The following is a 20,217-nucleotide window of genomic DNA, read 5'->3' as shown; positions in this document are numbered from 1 at the left end:
CAGGTAATTGCCCCTTAAGAGACCTCCCTCTTCAAGAACACTGTCTTTTATTACCTACAAATATAATCAAGGACATAACAAATACAATTGAAACTAACAGAGAAGTAGCAACTTACAAGATTGCCTACCAACAACTAGGGAATCGAATCGTAGGTCTAATGGGCAATTCGTCTACACAGTAAACATCTGCATCTGTAGAAATGCACGAGGCAATATAAGGACACATCTCAAAGCACTCAGCTTGGATATTTCAACACATGCTGGGAATACAGCAACCACCAAATCAACTAAATTCCTGGAGGAAAAGGAACTCTGCGATTTTAAGTGAAAGGGCGCCCTCTGCTGGAAACAAGTGAGTCTCCATGATGGCTCCACAGACAGGACTGTGTAAGCAAGCCCTCAGAAGGATAAAACTGAGGCAAAGGTGTTCCCACACCTTTAATCTCTGGTATCACATGCACACACAGAGACACTCACTGTTGAATACCCAGTCATCACAAGCGTGAAGTTGCAAATATAGAAGCCCAAGAAAATGGGAACAGGCAGGATCTGGAAAGTTTCTAAGATTCTCTTCTAAAGGCCTACTAAGGCCCACTCTATCTCTCTGGAAAGAGAATGGAAACACCCTACAAGCGATTAGGGGAAACTTAAAGGCACGCTGTTATAGACAAGAAAGAGGTGGCATGCGGAGTGGTACGTGGTGTCTTCTTGGTGGTTGAGTGAACACATTTCAGGTCACTCCTCTCAAAATGGGATTAACCTTTGCTCTCGAGACTGAGGGAGCTAGCAGCAGCTGCAAAAAGAATGTCTGCAACCTGTATGTAGCAAGACAAGGAAGTGAGGTCTTCCCTGCACCCAGCTCCACAGGAAAGCTAACTGTGCCTGACAACCATACAAAGCTGGCTCCAGGCTGAGCCCTGAAAAGGGAAGACAGCTCAGTCCCTGCACACATCTCACCCCAACGGTCCTGCTCACGCAGGGCCTTGCCTGAAGGAGAAAGCAGGGCCAAGCCCTGGGGTAGGTGAAGTCTGCCTACTCAAACTTTCTTTTCCTATCTAATACATAAATCCATAGATGACCAAATTTTTTTTTCTAGAAGTGTTAAGTGGAAAGAATGAACCTTACAGGAGACAAGCAGCATCCATTAGTTTGTATCAGTGTCACATTAGTCAACTGTTGTCCAGAAAAAAAGGATTCCAGAGGGCATGGAAGACAGAGCAGGTAAGGCCTAGAGAGGGGAGAGGCCCAGATAAGGGCCGGAGACTAGGGGTTGCCAACTGGAAAAGAGCATTAGCACTCTGCCTTCCACATTAGCTGTGGTCTTCAGTGTGAGGCTTACCTGGGCTTTATCAAAGGCAGTGGTGCTGAACTCTGGGTTCACACTAGAAAAACCATCCAGAGCTTTCTAAGAATGACAGTGTCTGTGCTCACCCAGGCCACTAACTCCGACACGCCGGAGAGAGGACTACGCAGTTCTGGCCAGCTATGGCTGCTTTACTGGTTATGTTTTCTCCAGGGCTGGGCACAAGGCTTCTAAAACAGTCGGTAAATAAATGGAGAGGCCCCACTCTTCTTATTTGGAAATGCAAATGACTGGCTGGTTAAATGTCTGGCCAAAGGTCGAAGGTCAGGGTGCCAGTTGCTCCAGTTCTACAAATGGAGATCAGGGCCCTTCTCACCGCAGGTGCGGTCTGGACCCAGTTAGGCAGGTCCCTTAGGAGCCCCACGATGAGGAAATCTGCCTGAATCTTCCCCCTTCGGCTTGCTCTAAGGCCCATCAAAAAAAGTTACCTAGTTTATGCTTCTTACCTGCATGTAAGAAATTGCAAACAAAAGCAAAAGCAAACAAAAGTCCCTCCCCACTTCCCTTGATTTTAAAGATACTTCAAGATGCACTTAGATTTCAAGACAAAAAAATAACCACATACTCAAGTGAAATGGTCACTTACACCCAAGTTGCTCGTTTAAACACACACTATTCAGTTTAGAAAGCTCCAACAGGAAATGTCCGCATGTTCTTGCACTCCCCCTCCACACCCTCACATCCCTCCTTCCATTGCTCACATGCGTCTGTCTAAGTTTGTTTGAATTTCAGGTCTAGGTGGAATTCCCCAGCTGGGAGACCCAGGGCAGCTCTCAGCTTTAAATATTATTTGCCACTTAACATGTGGCCTGAATGTGTGAATACAAACCCAGGTTGCCGTTGGACGTCTTCTACAAAGGACATGGGACAGGGAGGACCGAATGGCTCCTCACACCTACAGGAAAGGTTTTCTAAGCCAGGACTCATTCAGGAGGTCATGTGTGCCAAGTCTGGCCCTCCAAAATCAGGAAACATACAAATATAGATATGTCATGGAGGGCATTGTGGCTTTCTTCAGATGCAGTCCTGGGGAATGTGCTCTCGTGACAAAGTCTGGAGTTCAGAACTGCTAGGCCACACACACACACACACACACTCACGTACGCACACACACTCTCGAACATACACACATACACCCTTAAATCCTTGAGTCCTCAAGACTTCTGGTTTGCTGCATTTTCTGTTCTAAGAATTCAGATGGAGATGCTAAGCATAGTGACTCATGCTGATGGCCACACAGGCAGGCTGAGGCAGGACTGCTGTGAGCCCTAGGCCAGCCTGGGCTACAGACTGAGCTCCAGGCCAGTCCAGGCTATAGACTGAAACCCTGTCTCAAAAACTGAAAATTAAAAATCTGTGCCAAGTTGAAAGCAAGAGCTGCCTGTTAGCTAGTGAAAAGGTAGATTTTACTTTCTCAGTTGTCAATAAAAATACAAGAGGTGAAAATGTTGGGGCCCCCGAGCTCTGGAATACAACAGCATTGAGTCTGCACCATCGGGCCAATTAACACTGAAACAGGTTTACAAGGGTTCTGCTTAAAGCTGTCGGTTCCTAGTGAAGGGCAGAAAAGGAAGTCCTCACAGAGGTCTTAAGTCTAGAGAGGGGTCTTAGACATAGCTCTAAAGAAAAGGAAGCAGACAGAAAGGAGAAAGGTGGTGTCCTACACAACACAGAGCACTGGCCTGTTCACACCTGGAATTAAATTAATAAAAGCATCTAAAGTAACATGGGAGGAATAAATCAAATTAAACCTCAGGACACCTGGGGTCATGAGAGAAGAGAAATTAAAAGTAATGACACAGAACCAGGTGACAAGTTTGGATGTGAAGAGCAAGACAAGAAAATGGCAGTAAAAAAAAAAAAAAAAAAAAAAAAAACAATAAAAGGAGATCTATCACCTCCCCAGGGGGAATTATCCAAATGGTGGCTGTAACTGGATTGAGATTTTTATGAAAACTAGACTCAAGTACTCCAGATGCGGTGAGGTAAGTGGGGCCTACGGCACAGTCTCTTTCCAGCACAAGGCTCAAAAATGCATTCCTGTTGTGCTCGGCTTCTCCTGAGAGGAGCAAACCAACTTCACTGTGATTCCAGAAGCCGTCTTCCCCAAAGCCTGAGTCCTCTGACCTGTAGTGTCACATCTATGAACTGAGCCAGCAGTGGGGGACACAGCAGCTGCTCTGTTTCCAATTCCCAATGAAGACTAGAAGCTGAATGCAAAAGAAAAGGAGTCACCTTAAGGAAAAAGAAATTGAGCCTAGGGCAGTGGTGGCCCATGCCTGAGAAAAGGGAGACCAAACCTAGGATGGTGGCGCATGTCTTTAATTCTAACACTCGGGAGGCAGAGGCAGGCAGATCTCTCAGTTTTAAGCCAGCCTGGTCTACAGAGGGAGTTCCAGGATAGCCAGGGCTACACAGAGAAATTCTGTCTCAAAAAAATTAAACTGTCAAAATGTATTGATGTTTTCTTTCACAGGGACACATGAAATAAAGCACTAGGACCAGGAAGGGGGAAGAACTAAATGGCACTGGTGTCGGGCAGCACTGCGCTGATTCCTGATGTCATCTCCATTAGGAATTACCTGCTCTCAGAGGCTGGGATAATTAAAGATTTACAGACACACCAGCGAAGTCAGGAAACCCAGTCATCGCCTTACAGAAGCCTTGATCTTCCTGTCACAGACCATTAAAGCTGAGCACACGCCCACTTCAGCTAGTTACCTGAGGAGCCTAGCAGACTGGTATGAGGCGGATTGTTACAGAAGTCCGTGAGTCTCATCCACCCGACCCTGGGAGGCACAGCACGTAAGAAGGTTCCCTCTGGTGGAGCGGCTTCCTAGTATCTTACAGGAGGATTTCAAATGTCTTTCCCAGAATGCCAGACTAGGAAAATGACCTAAAGATTGTGACCAACCAACACCCTGATTTAAAAGCGTGCCTGATGCTAAACCTGAATTCAGTAATAAGGAGTACAGGCTGCAATTCTCTGCAATTCTCCCCAGAGATTAAGCTAACCTGTCTTTTCTTCTTCTTCTTTTTTTTTTTTTAAATCAAATAATGAAGTTGTGTAAGAGTCAGAGCTTGAATCTAGGTGATTCCTACCACCTAGATTGGGTCAGCACCAGTACTCAAGAGTCATGGGGTTTAGGTCCAAAACAGGCTAATTGAGGGTCAGAGATCAGAGAAGTCTAGATTTGCCAAGTATACAGTTATGCCCTCTCCCTTGTCCTGCCACCAAAGGCCTTTCTGAATCACATGCAGCTCGATAGATACAGCTACAGCTAGAGCAACAATCTACCAATTAATGCTGAGTCTAGGTACCGAAGTAGTGGTACCTGTCAACAGCCTTTGCAGGAGACGGGGGCTGTGCATCAGAGACCTTTCCTTTTCCCAAGAAAGCTAATTCTGTAGGCTGCTAAGAGGCACTTGATATCATGTCTGAGATATACCACGCATGCTCTTACCAGAAAACAGAATGGAGAAAACCAAAGTGAGGTTTTCAAAGGGATAGGAACTGACATTTCCAAGAAATCTCTGCATCCATCTAGCATTTTTGTGTTACATTGTGTTTGAGCTCTTACTCAGAGGATCTATGTTTGCATATGTGCACGTATGTGTGCATGCATGTGTGTATGTAGAGGCTTGGTCAGGTGCCTGCAGTCAGGCACTGTTTCAGGAATCTTTACATTTTTCAGGCACAGAAGATGATCAAATCGTTCAATTTTGTACCACATGTAGGTGTGTTTGCACATGTTAGGAACTGAACCCAGGTCCTTGCACATGGTAAATGCATGCTCTACCACTCAGCCACTCTCCACTGAGCTCCATCACCAACTCATCCTGCAGTGCCTTGGCTTCTCAGACACGCTCTTGGTTCTTCAGTAAGGTCACACTCACAGCATCAAACACAGAGAATGAAATGCCAGGGGTCATTCACACAGTAGGGCTACAATCTGTCTCTCCTCCCCAGTTGTCATTCTGTCCGTCTGGGCACCTCACCTTTGCTTCATCCATCTGCAACCAGATATTGTTTTAGAGGAGAACCCCAAGAGGGTTCATTCAACTGCATGTTTTTCTGTCTTCTTTACTGGGGCTGCTTCACATTAGAAAGTTATTTTCTTTAAAAAGGAAAACATGGAAAACATGGAAACTGTGGAAATCAGATCTTCCTCTCTGTACTGCTAGAACCCATCACCCTTAAGGGAATTAGGCACCTTAACATGATGCACAGGGACAGGAACCCTGTGCACAGCAGACCCTGTGTCTTCCAAAGCAAGTACTTTGCTAGCTCAGGCCCAGCAATATCACTTCGATAGCACTGCAGGAAGGGTTGACCCACAAGGGCTGAACTCCAAGAGCTACAGAAGCTGACAACTAATTGGGTCTCTGGGTCTCTGCTCAGCCTCAGCCTCTTTCCAAGCAGTGCTTTCTTCATAGGCGAGCGGAGAGGCGCGGACACTCACATAAGCGTGAGAAGTCAGCCAGCCGAGATGTTCCCTTCTGCCCAACCATAAGGCTCTAGCCCTCCATCTTCATCTGTCTCCTGTCTAGGAAGCTGGTCCTCCTCACAGTAGTTGTGAGGATCACATGAGACACTGAGAAAACAGCTTACAGGCTGTGCCATATTGTAAGAGAAGATGAAGTCACAGGCAGGCGGACCTGATGGGGGACTTCTTGCCAATGCCTATCTAGAGGATGCCTTGCAGCAGAACTGAAATCAGTCATTTTCATTTCATTGGGGCTATCATTTTACGAAAAAGAATTCTTAATTTCCCCAAAATGGCCTCAGACTACTTTAAAATGTGTTGTCACCCAAATCTATTGATACACCTTTTTCTCCAAAGATGCCCTATATGTACAGAGTCTAGGATTCAATAAAGCAGACTGAAACATTAAAAAAATCTTAAAACACTTCCCAAAAAGCCATATAATTAAGACCAGTTTTAAAGAAAATAAAAGGAAAGTTAGAGGCATCATAAATAATATGATTAGGTCACAGTTCTTCAGTGGTCGCCTTTTTCCTGAGCTTCAGGACAGTGTCAGTCCTGCGAACACTTTAGAAGCCAAGTCTTGCTGCCGGGAAAAGGCCATATCTGGTTGGCAACTAGGCTGAGCTGCTTTTCAGCAGTAGGATTTGAAGAAGGCCTGCTAGGAGCTGCCAAACAGCTCTGAGAGAGAAACCATGTAGTCTAAGGGAGGCTTGGTAGTTCTCAGATGCAGGCCAGAGAGTGGAGAAGGGTAGCCCACACCGAGTTAGGTCCTTTCGCAGTTCCTGCAAGCATGTTCTGCTCTTCTCCCTCCAGTGAGTACCTACATCGAGAACAAGGTGGAGTGGAGCACTGGACTTCCCCAGGAGTTAGGACTGTGCCTATCTGCAGACAGCTCACATACAGAACAGACCCAGGAGCAGGAAGTGTGTGACTTTGATTAGACTTTGACATAGACCATGACGAGCTCAGAGCACCAGATTCTGGCATTCTTGGTGGACGACCTTTATTACAGCTTTAACAGGATGCCTTGGAGGAAGTCGGCTCCATGGAAGCCCTAGTTAGCACAGGCTGTCCTCTGGAGTCATGGGGGTGTGCTAACCTCCACTTTTCTTCCTGCTCGGCTTTGCTTTCCGAGGCTTCAGGATGGTGTAGTTCACATACACCGTGTACTGATCTGACAGGAAGGGAACATAGAATGCCCGAAGCAACTTGGAAGACCTGAAAGAGAAAAGAAAGGGGGTGGGGAGGAATTTCATCATTTTACTGATGGCTCTGAAAATAATTAAAAGAAACCAAGCACTACATCAAGGATAATGTTTTATACAGAAAAACATATGAATACAGAAAAGTCTACTATTTAGGTACCAGATCATAATAATAGACTATATACCTTGTTACTCAAGCCAAAACAAAAAACAAATAAACAAACAGAGAAAAATCTGTCTCCTTAATAAGTCTGAACAGACTAGCAAGAGCTATGGGTCTGCATTTTGCATTCGAATTTGACACAGACAAGTTCCAGGGCATACAAAGACTGTGATGACTGAAATCCACTCTTGACACCCAAATAATTTCTGAATCTAGAAAAATAGAACAAAATATAGAATTATAGAACAATTATGTAAATGTTCAACCAATTCTGGCTCCAGCTCTAAGTTACCCAAAAAGATGAGGAAAACTGTGTCCTGGGGACCTGTGCAACGTCCCAGCAGTGCCAGAAGCAAGCAGCAAGTCTATGCACAATCATGAGAGCTCAGTATGCTCTTGAAAATTCTACTCATGGCTGAAGTCTGAGAATGGGGGAGTGATTTGGTTTTAAATTTGCTTACTCCATTTAATAAATCTACGAGAAAGGTGGCAATGACACCAGTTTCAGAGAGCAGAGGTTAAGCCTACTCAAGGTCACGGAGATTAAGCAGTTTGCTCAAGTTCATGAAGTGACTAACAAGAGCCTCATTTAAGAGCCGCATCCAGGTTTGATTCTAGAGTTTGAAAGCTTTACCATTATGGCTTAGCCTGAGGCCTGCAGATTTATCCTTCCTGAACAGGTTGTAATAGCAGCTCCAAGTGCATCAAGTCTTACTTCCTGACTGAACTTTTCAGTCTGAAAATCCAAGTTGGCCCAGGTACTGGTACCGGAAATGAGATAGCTGAAGGGTGTCCACGGCCGGTCCTTTTCCAGATTCTAAACTTGTAAATGTCAGGTCGATGTGGCATTTGCACTGGCAGCCTACCTCTGGGCTTGGCAGACTCCTGCAATGCCTGCACACAATGGTATCGCACTTGGCAAACACACCTCTTAGAGACACTTCCCAACTGAGACGCTGGCAGTGCCCTGTACTCAACAGAGACACACTTCACCTCGACAGCCAACAGCTCAAGGGCTTGGGTAGAGAAAAGAGGCTTAGAGGAGACTGGAGATAAAGCAGGGCTCTTGGGAGCAGAGTAAACAGGAAGAGGATGCACCTGGCTCAGACAAAAGTTAATTTCCTCTTCTTGCTCACAACGCACAGATAAAGTGATGTTCCGAATAGAAAGCCTAAAGCCAGCACCAATTCCCTCAGGTCAGTGGCCATCCCAGAGAGGACTCCTGTTCATTAAGTCAGACACACTCGGTTGGACTCAAGCCCTGATCAATGTCGGGGTCTGCAGAATCAGCTCTGTTCTCCTTTTGGATGAGCTCTGCAGCAGCTACAGAACAGACTAAACCACTGGAGGCGCTTATACTCTCCACCGAACACAGTTCAGAATCCTTCTTTCAATACTTTCCACCTCTAATGTCATAAGAAAACACTCCACAATCCTCAAAGTAGACAGACAGACAGACAGACACACACACACACACACCAAATACACACACACAGATATGAGTAGCGGACAGCAGTTGTCCACTGACACAGGGACACTGATGTACAAGCAAAGTTCACACTGCCGTCTGCAGGTGCCTTGTAAGGCTAGATGAATGGCCTCAAACTCAAGAACTGAGAAGTTGGGTCAGCACCTGCTGCCAAGCCTAGCAACCTGAGGCTGATTCCCAGAACCCACATGGTAGGAAAAGGGGACAGACTCATCAAAGCTCCCTTCTGAACTCACAAGCTGTCTTCTTTGGGTTTTGTGTGTGTGTATTTTTTTTTTTTTTTGGTTTTTCAAGACAGGGTTTCTCTGTGTAGCCCTGGCTGTCCTGGAACTCACTCTGTAGACCAGGCTGGCCTTGAACTCAGAAATCTACCTGCCTCTGCCTCTCAAGTGCTGGGATTAAAGGCATGCGCTACCACCGCCCAGCGCCTAAGGTGTCTTCTAACTTCCCATGTTCATTCCTTCCCCCTCCCCCACCATAACACACAAAATACATTGTAAATGTGATTAAAAAATAATCGATCAGTAAAAAATCAGCTCCTAGCACAAAGAGAAAGTATCGTATTTTCTACCCAGTCAGCCTTGGCCAGGAAGGACATCATCGTGCAGTGTTTGCACTGAGACCCTGGATGATGCCCAGTATAATAGAGAGACACGCCCTATGCCCCACCCATCGTTCAGTTTCCAAAATGCTGTAAGATTTTAATTGGTACAATTCGAAAGTGGACGAAGGAAAGGACGAAGTGAAGGAAAGGACACAACAGAGGAGCACAGATGACAGAGACATTTAAAAGTTGTTGGCCAGTCTAGTTAACTTTTAAACTCTAAATACAGAAAAAAAAAGTCTGAAATAGGAGAAAATGGAAGTTTGTGAATCACCAAAGGTTTCACCCTGTTTGATGAAGCAAGGATAAGGAAAGCCAGGAGCACCGATGAGCTGGATTTTATTAGTGACAAGTCTGAAGCCATCCATCTTTCACGATGGATGTGTCAGGTTCATGCACAGCAGCCAGTAAGCAGCTGGCTGAAATCTGGGACATCCATCTCAGGAGTAATGCATGTATATATGTGTGTTCCCAACAAGGAGAATATAGGATAAAAATTCAGAATATACAGGCCAGGCATGATGGCACACATCTTTAATTGCAGCACTTGGGAAGCAGAGGCAGAACAAGCCCTCTGAATTCAAGCCCAGTCCAGACTACAAAGCCAGTCCCAGTAGTTATACGTCTGGCTATACCTTGCCTCGAGAAATAAAACAAAAAATACCCAGTGTGTGTGTGTGTGTGCGTGCGTGTGTGTGTGTGTGTCCATAACCAAAAGAATAAGGAAAAGTTTCATGTATTATATTTTCTTTCTTAAAGGCTTATTTTCATGTGTACAAGTGTTTGTCTACATGCATGTATGCGTATCACATGCATGCCTAGTGCCGAATAGACCGGAATAAGGAATTGGAACTGAGTCACAGACAGTTGTGAGCCACAATGTGGGTGCAGAGAAATGAGCGCAGGTCCTCTGTAAGAACAACCTGTGCTCTCAGCTGTCTCGCCAGCCCCCATTTATTATATCTTCAAATGAATCTTTCATTACCCTCCAACTCCTGTTTTTGTAAATGATTTATAAAATAACTTAAAAACATAAAAAGCAGACAGGGTCTATTGGAACAAGACCATGAGTGTTGACGACCATTTTCCTCGTGTGCTAACAGGTAACACCACAGAAGCCCACATATTTCAAAACACAGAACATACATCACCAAAAGCACTGACTAGGCTGAAATGGAAGGCCCACTATGTGTTACTGCTGGGTATAAGAAGCAAGCTGAACCAATAAGAAAGAGAAAGGGGACTGGGACAGGGTATCTACAAACCTTCCAGTAGAGGACTGCTGTCTAGAGTGTGTGAGCGTCCTACAGTTCAGGATGAGTAACTCAGCGGGAAAGAACTGCCAAGGAAATGAATAGCAAAGAGAAATGCACACAGCTAATGTGATCTGATGGAATGCAAGCCTGGACAGCAACTCAACAACCATGTTTGTGGAGCTGGTGAGATGGCTCAGCGGTTAAGCCATCTTAACCGCTGAGTTCTTTTTTTTTTTTTTTTTTGGTTTTTCGAGACAGGGTTTCTCTGTGTAGCCCTGGCTGTCCTGGCACTCACTTTGTAGACCAGGCTGGCCTCGAACTCAGAAATCAACCAATGGTGACTCACCACCATCTGAAATGGGATCTGATGCCCTCTTCTGGTGAGTCTGAAGATAGCGACAGTGTATACACACACACACACACACACACACACACACACGTAATAAATACATATTTAAAAAACAACCATGTTTGCAAAAACTATGAAGTCTGACTATACCTAATACTAGTTCAGAAAGATCAAACCCTCTTGTCTGTGAAAGGTTAAGTCCACAGCCACACGCACAGGTGTCTGTAGCAGAATCAGTCAGAGCAAGCAGCATGCATCATGGGGCTTTATTGCTTTATGAAGACTCGTCTGTTCATCTTCATGCTTCACAAATAACTCTTGCTTTCTGCTTACTATACCAGAAAATTTCAAACATATAAAGTTGGCAAAATGTTACTTATAGCATTTAAAGCGAACAGACAAATGTGTCCCAAATTTAGAAAAAAATTACATTCATGTATGTATGTATGTATGTATGTATTTTGAAGATAGTGTCTCACTGTGCAGCCCTGACTAGTCTGGAACTCACAGAGATCCACCTGCCTCTGACTGGGATTGAAGATGTGCACCATCATGCCCCATCCAGAAAACCTCAAATTCTCCAATATAGACAGACAACTATATATGAAGATCTGCATGCTTGCCACAAAGCCACGCCATCTTCTCTCAATAGGCTAATGGTCTCATTGACTTCGTATCCGTATCTGATGACAAACGCACACAGCCGTAACTTAGCGTGTATGCTCCAAAGCACCAACCAGCACACAAGCTGAGAAGAGAAGTCAAACGCTGAGAACTGGATAGGACAGGGAAGCATTCAGAATACATCTTTCCATCTCAGACACCTCACTGGAGGTGTGTAGTTGTCTCACCTCTAGTGACCCTTCTTCCAGTTCCTCTGGCTCAGGGGACCGCCAGGTCTTCCCAGTCTGTCATTCACAATGTGTACAGACTTATTTGTTAACTTGCTGGATGCCACTCTATTCCTACATTTAGATCTCGGGGACTGAGTATGCCTTACCTATGCCTGGTACAATTGTATGAACAGTTGTATGAACAGCACACATGTTGGAAGGATGGATGGGTAGCTGAAGGATAGGCAGATAGATAAAGTATATCACACTAAAGAATTCAGCTGCGCTCAACCATGCTGAGCGCCATCAGGTGACAGCATAAATGCAGGTATGAAGGGTAGATAATAGACAAGTCCTACTCCCAGTGAGGAATCCCAAGTCCAACAGGTTGTGGTTTGGGTTATACATCTTGCCAAGGACAGACATGAAGTGAATCAAGAGACACCCCAACTCTGCAGTGTTCACCCAGTGTGGAGTCATCGGAAAATTAGCACTAAATTCTAAACACAGCATTCAGCAAGGAGGATTTTATAGGCAGATCTGAGCACAAAACTATAAAAGGAGAAAGCACAAGGGTCTCGTCAGAGCACAGCACTGAGCATCCTTTGAGAGCACAGGTCTTCTGCAGCCACCACACAGAGCCACTAATGGCTAATGACTTCCAGAAGTAAGACAGATGCTGCTATGATGATAGCGTGCCCACCTCTCAACTGCGAAGGAATGAGTCTGTGGGCTGTCTGACTCGGTTTTTAGAACAAGTTGGCTAGAGTTCCCCTGGTCTGACACTAGCTGCTGTTCTACATCTCTTCCTTCTTTCATCTGTTCTGACACAGAAAGAAGGGAATCCCTAACTATGATAGTTTCTCCACCATTAGTATCTGGAGCAGCTTTAACTGTTAAGAAGACGTGTTATACTACGTTGTTTCTGAAGAAGAACAGCTAAGCACTGGAAGATGGAGTCTGCATACATGCACACATTCACACATGTGGAAACATAAATCACATGATCACAAACTAAGACAAAACGAATACCTATCAAAGTTCATGCCACAAGGCCTGTAAGGAAATGCCACAGGCCTTGTGAGCTGAAAGAACACACGCGTTGAACATTAGAGTTGTTCAGCAAAGGATAGCAGGCTGACTATAACTGAATCAGTAAGGAACAAGATGTAAGATAGGTGTTACCATCATAGAAACCCAAACACTCTACCCCAGGAAGAGAGTCTCTTAAGCAATGCTGGAATGGATCAGCTATGCACAAAGCATGTCCAAGCAGTACAACTAGCTGACAGCTCAGAATGTGCTCTGATTCAATGACTGTCCCATTTATTGGGGTCTGAGAGCACCCTGCTGTGGAGACTTAAGTCTGTACTTGCTGACATGAGCAGAAGACTGGCAGCTAGTCGCCACCCCCCCATCCCCCGCCGAAACCACCAGCTGGTGCAAGTGGAAATACTGAGTCTTTGCTTAGACCGACAGCCTTGTGACACTCAATGGGTTTCCCTCCCATTTCTACCTGTCTGTCTGTCCATCCAGCCACTCATTCCCTCACTCAAACATTAAAACCACATTTAGCCTTGCTGGTTCAGCCCTACTGAGTACTTCCTGGAACTGCTCTTTGCTGTCTCTTCCATGTAGTGTACTTTTCAGTGAGATGTTTTCTATACCTCTCAGTGCAGAACTGGCCCTTCAAAGCACCTTCAGCTCTAAAGACAATCTGGGTTTTCCTTCACGTTCAGTCATACTCAACCTATCCTTTACTGAGCACTGCTAACTTTCAAAAGGCTTGTATGGGCAAACATAAGGGTGCTTTAACAGCCTTTGGCGGGGACATGGGATAAGGACATGGCTTTATAGTCAGTAAGCACTCCAGAGATAATTCACACCCCTATTTCACAAGCGTGGACGCAGGAGCATGGCTAACATGCTGTACTTGCTGGAGGGCCTGCCTAGGGACAGGACACGATGCTGCATCTCCAGCTTTTAGAACTCTCCCGTGGAAAACACTCCTGATTCTACAAGTGGAAGAAAATGCCAGCCTCTCAAATCAGATGATCTGGTCTGCTTCCCTAGCATCTAATGCTCATCTTCCACAAGGAAATGGAGCTTCAAAAGCAAAAACAGGTTCTGTTTTCTTCTCAAACATTTTAGTCCTAAATCCATGAGACAGAGCAGAGCAAAGCAGGAAACTACACAGTGTGGGAGGGAGGAGGGAGGGAGCTACAGTGGCCCATGGGATGGCGGCACAGCTGATTCAGAGCGCCCATGTTAACAAAGCAATGGCATTCTAGAGGCCAAATGACCTGTCGGGTTCTAGTTCACAGAGTTTGCCAAGTCGCCCTGACCCATGTGACTGGTATAACACTTAACTTTCAGCACTCTATCCAGCACTCGGGCCACCGTGCTGACCACTCAGAGTGACCTCCAAGGAGCTGTGAGGTGGCTAGGTCAGAAGTCTACTGAGGCACAGACATGGGTATGTAGGGACTCATGCGCCTGACGTGGACAGCATCTGGCATAACACCCTAGCTTCTGCACCAGTCACCTTTAGCCAACATTCAGAACAGCGGGGTTGGGAAAGACTTGCTGTTAGGCAACTGGAGCCTTCTGACCTGCCGTCCTGCCAAGGGTTGGGGGAAGTGCTCTTCAGTCTTTTCCCATCTGGTAGTGAATGAGGGATACAGGCAGCACACGACAGTGTCTTGCAGGCTCAGCCCTGCTCCTCAGACCCTTATCTGGGCTTTATCCCTGTGGCAGAAGAGCACTGGAAACCATCTCAAGAAAAAGACTCTAGAAGCTTTAAAGTTTGAAATAAACAACGAGCATACTTCGCCGCAACAGTTTTTCTTTCATTAAGGTTCAGGCTTCTGACAAGACCCTTACCTTGCTCCTGTCTCCTTTTCACCAATACATAAATCCAGCTCTAAGAAAGTAAATCTAGGGGCTAGAGAGATGGCCCAGCAGCGAGGAGGACTTGCTGTGCTTCTGGGAGCTGGTGTTCAGTTCCCAGCAGCTATACCAGGAGGTTCACAACCACCTGCAAATCACGGTGCATACACATACATACATGCATTCATGCATTCACACACAGATAAAAAAATAAGTAATAAAAATGTAAAAATAATAAAAAGACTGTAAAGCCCACCAAGTCATATGTTTAAGAGCCTCTATTATGCTGAGAATCATAAAGAAGCTGGAACAAAACTGATGTCAGTTGCTTGTCAGTTGCTTGGTCCATTAGCTTAAAGCCAGGGCCAACCTGAAGCACTGAATCTCCTCGTCCATCTACAGCACTGGCTCAGTGAGGAGATGTGGAGATGTCTTTCCACAACAACAGAAAGCAGAGCTTGCTGGACTCCACAAGGGACTAAAAGGTTTGTTCATTTTGCTCTTCCTAAATGTCAGCAGATTTGAATGATTAAGGAACTAAGACATTAGGCAACATGCAAGGAGTTTGAAGCCAAATCTGGCCAAGGGTAGCTATGTTAGATGGAGATCTTAGAAAAGTATTTGTGGGAAATGGGGAGGGGGCAGGAGCTGAAGGGGAGGCAGCAGGCAGAAGCTGACAGAGAATGAAAGACTGTGAGAGCAGTGAGCTGACAGTGTAACAAGACATGAATTCTGACGTTCCTGTTTCTCCTCAGCATCAGTGAGGGAGGTGAGGCACACAGTGCCTGGCATACAGAAAAAGCACTAGAGCCCACCACTCGCTGGTCGTGTGGAGAAACTGATTCAATGGCTTCTTCCCAAAAGACCAGATACCATCTGCAGTGTGCATCAAAGCCTGCCAAGGATGTGGTCTCCTTTCCACCTGGGTAGGAAGGGGAAATGGCCTCAGGGCTGCCCCTTTCCCTCTAGTAAGAAATCTTTGAATTGAAAAATAATTCAGGAGGAGAATGGCATTAGAGAAGCTGTGGAGATTTTATAATATGTCCATACATTTTTTGGTGCTTCTGTCAGAGGCAGCACAATCCTACTCTTCATCCCTTAGCATGGTGGGGCTTGCTTCCCACCAGCAGCAGGATGAGGGAGAAGTCTTCCAAGGCCGAGTTGGAAAAGCAATGGAGTGCAGCCCCTATGTAAAAGGAAAAGCCACAGGCAAGAAGTATGGGTGATGGCCTCCTCTGAGAGCTAGCCGGGCGCTAGTCTCAGGGGCCAGAGGTGTGGGTGAGAGAGTGGCGATGCCCCAGTTAGCATCTGATGGCCAATGCAAGAGAGACCCTGAGGAAGAGCTGGCCAGATGAGCCAGCTGTGGTCTTCCTTTACAGCTATAAGAATGAGTGACTGTCACACTGCTTCCAACTAACCTACCCTCACAACACGTACTCTGGTAAACCTGTTATTGTACAGAAATAAACAGTTCTGCCTCTGCTGGCTCCCACTAAGCAGACCTCCCTATCACAGAGCACACAGACCACCCTATCACAGAGGACACAGACCACCCTATCACAGAGCACACAGACCACCCTACCACAGAGCACACAGACCACCCTACCAGAGAGGACACAGACCACCCTATCACAGAGCACACAGACCACCCTATCAAGAGCACACAGACCACCCTACCACAGAGGACACAGACCACCCTATCACAGAGCACACAGACCACCCTATCAAGAGCACACAGACCACCCTACCACAGAGCACACAGACCACCCTATCACAGAGCACACAGACCACCCTATCACAGAGGACACAGACCACCCTATCACAGAGCACACAGACCACCCTACCACAGAGGACACAGACCACCCTATCACAGAGGACACAGACCACCCTATCACAGAGGACACAGACCACCCTATCACAGAGCACACAGACCTCCCTATCACAGAGCACACAGACCTCCCTATCACAGAGCACACAGACCACCCTATCACAGAGCACACAGACCTCCCTATCACAGAGCACGCAGACCTCCCTATCACAGAGCACACAGACCACCCTATCACAGAGCACACAGACCACCCTATCACAGAGCACACAGACCACCCTATCACAGAGCACACAGACCACCCTATCACAGAGCACACAGACCACCCTATCACAGAGGACACAGACCACCTTATCACAGAGCACACAGACCACCCTATCACAGAGCACACAGACCACCCTATCACAGAGCACACAGACCACCCTATCACAGAGCACACAGACCACCCTACCACAGAGGACACAGACCACCCTACCACAGAGCACACAGACCACCCTATCACAGAGGACCAGACCACCCTATCACAGAGGACCAGACCACCCTATCACAGAGCACACAGACCACCCTATCACAGAGCACACAGACCACCCTATCACAGAGGACACAGACCACCCTATCACAGAGCACACAGACCACCCTATCACAGAGCACACAGACCACCCTATCACAGAGCACACAGACCACCCTATCACAGAGCACACAGACCACCCTACCACAGAGCACACAGACCACCCTATCACAGAGGACACAGACCACCCTATCACAGAGCACACAGACCACCCTATCACAGAGCACACAGACCACCCTATCACAGAGCACACAGACCACCCTACCACAGAGCACACAGACCACCCTACCACAGAGCACACAGACCACCCTACCACAGAGCACACAGACCACCCTATCACAGAGCACACAGACCACCCTATCACAGAGCACACAGACCACCCTATCACAGAGCACACAGACCACCCTACCACAGAGCACACAGACCACCCTACCACAGAGCACACAGACCACCCTACCACAGAGCACACAGACCACCCTATCACAGAGCACACAGACCACCCTATCACAGAGCACACAGACCACCCTATCACAGAGCACACAGACCACCCTATCACAGAGCACACAGACCACCCTATCACAGAGCACACAGACCACCCTATCACAGAGCACACAGACCACCCTATCACAGAGCACACAGACCACCCTACCACAGAGGACACAGACCACCCTACCACAGAGGACACAGACCACCCTATCACAGAACACACAGACCACCCTATCACAGAGCACACAGACCACCCTACCACAGAGCACACAGACCACCCTATCACAGAGCACACAGACCACCCTATCACAGAGCACACAGACCACCCTATCACAGAGGACACAGACCACCCTATCACAGAGGACACAGACCACCCTATCACAGAGGACACAGACCACCCTATCACAGAGGACACAGACCACCCTATCACAGAGCACACAGACCACCCTATCACAGAGCACACAGACCACCCTATCACAGAGCACACAGACCACCCTATCACAGAGCACACAGACCACCCTATCACAGAGCACACAGACCACCCTATCACAGAGCACACAGACCACCCTATCACAGAGCACACAGACCACCCTACCACAGAGCACACAGACCACCCTATCACAGAGGACACAGACCACCCTATCACAGAGCACACAGACCACCCTATCACAGAGCACACAGACCACCCTATCACAGAGCACACAGACCACCCTACCACAGAGGACACAGACCACCCTATCACAGAGCACACAGACCACCCTACCACAGAGCACACAGACCTCCCTATCACAGAGCACACAGACCACCCTATCACAGAGGACACAGACCACCCTATCACAGAGCACACAGACCACCCTACCACAGAGGACACAGACCACCCTATCACAGAGCACACAGACCACCCTACCACAGAGCACACAGACCACCCTATCACAGAGCACACAGACCACCCTATCACAGAGCACACAGACCACCCTATCACAGAGCACACAGACCACCCTATCACAGAGCACACAGACCACCCTATCACAGAGGACACAAATGGATAAGGTATACAGGTGCGATGGTTCTCAGGCCTCAGAGTTGCTGGGTTTACCTCTGCTGGAAGGTAATTGAAAAGCCACACACCGTCTACAGACATTCTCTAGATTAGTCAGCTAAAGTTCAGATTTCTGTGCTGGGTGATGAAAGAACAAAGCAGCAAATACCATCATGCACAGCCCACCCACAACTGAGGCTGCAATTGAGGTCTGACTAGAAAGGGCCCCTACTCTACCCGGCCAGCTGCTGGTTTAACCTGCCTCTGTCCCTCACCTGTAATTAAATCTGCAGGAGTTTGAAACCCTGCCTAAGTTCCCCCAGAATGTTTGAAGCCTCTAATCATGCAAGTCTAGAATTCAGCTGGATGGGGCCCCAGAATGCTCCAAAATGGAAGAGGCACAGATGGAAGCCATGCAAACAAAACAGAAGTGCATATGCGCAGCGCCTACAGGTAGAGCGTGTCGCACAAAGCAGTGCAGAGACTTTAGACCATTTCCAAAGCTGCACACAGACTCCACTCTTCAGAAGGCCAATGTCAACTGCCTGGACAGGCATTCCCACCAGGCTCCGGGGCTCCACACTCACCACTGAGCCACTGGTTTATTCCAGCACTCTCCTTCACTCCTCTCAGGGACTCTTAGAGGAGATATTACATCCACCCACACGTCAAGCTACTTTATACAAGTAGCAATTATGTCCTGGTTCAAAGAATTTAAAAAAAAAAAAAAACCCTCTTGTTTAGTAAAGGACGTAACATGGGCTGGCTATAGGATAGCAAATCTGAACATTTTTGGTTGGGGCTGGATAGATGTCTCAGCAGTTAAAAGCAGTGGCTTCTTTTCCAGAAGCCAGTTCAATTCCCAGAACCCATGTAGAAGCTTACATCCATCTGCAACTTCAATGCATCTGACACCCTCTTCTGGCCTTGGAGGTTACCAGGTACACAGTCCTTATAAGCACAGCCAGACTCTGTCGTGAGAGGCTCAAGGTCTAGAAGCTGGGGCTAGAACCAACCCCCCTGTGCAGAGTGACAAGTTGGTCACTGAAATCTTCTGCCTGGATGCTCCAGCTAGAAGGCCTGGGGTCTGTAGGCCTCTGGAAAGCAGAGAAGCCAGTTCAGAAAAGAGGACACAGGCTGCCATGCTCCCAATGGGTGAATCATGTCTCCAGAGTCCAGCAGCCAAGGCCTATCTTCTATACCATTCAACACAGAACGGCCTTCCACACGCAGCCACGGAGGTCCAGCATATTAAAAGCTGCCCCCAACACAAAGACATGCTAATAAACTTTAAGTTGCTTCTCTCCTGCAAAGGTTCTCCAGTAACATTCTGTCAAGGGTATGGATTCTAATGTGCTGGAACTCAAATTATTCTGTTTGCTCCCTTTCAGACAGCTGAGGGCCTATTTAGACTATGTCAGCAAGGAGTGTCAGCAAAATGAATCAAGTAAAACTATGCAAATGTACATAAGAAATGTAAGGACAACATAGTCCAGAACTCTACAGAGCTTGCCAATTTACTTAAAGGTCTAACTTGCTAGAATGCTTTCAATTTAAAAGTACTTTCATACACTGCTCTCATTTAGTCCCTACAAAATATATATGACACCTTTGTTTTATGGATGTGGAAGTCTAGACATCGGAGCAGTACTAACAGC

The 20,217-nt window shown here is 46.8% G+C and overlaps 1 protein-coding gene across 1 annotated transcript in view; it reads right to left on the bottom strand.

Moving 5' to 3' along the window:
* Positions 1-6,275: 6,275 nt before the first annotated feature.
* Alg9 (ALG9 alpha-1,2-mannosyltransferase) overlaps positions 6,276-20,217 on the bottom strand; it is a 70,245-nt gene continuing 56,303 nt past the window's right edge. The window contains exon 15 of the mRNA XM_021172705.3: positions 6,276-7,071. Coding sequence (XP_021028364.1) covers positions 6,948-7,071 — 124 coding nt within the window. The 3' untranslated portion in view covers positions 6,276-6,947. The remainder of the gene's footprint in view (positions 7,072-20,217) is intronic.

The sequence above is a fragment of the Mus caroli genome, unplaced genomic scaffold (genome assembly GCF_978045245.1).
Source record: "Mus caroli unplaced genomic scaffold, Mus_caroli_1 scaffold_11, whole genome shotgun sequence".
Classification (NCBI taxonomy): Eukaryota; Metazoa; Chordata; class Mammalia; order Rodentia; family Muridae; genus Mus; species Mus caroli.
The sequence above is the reverse complement of the archived record's forward strand: the minus strand, read 5'-3'. Positions and strand labels throughout refer to the sequence as shown.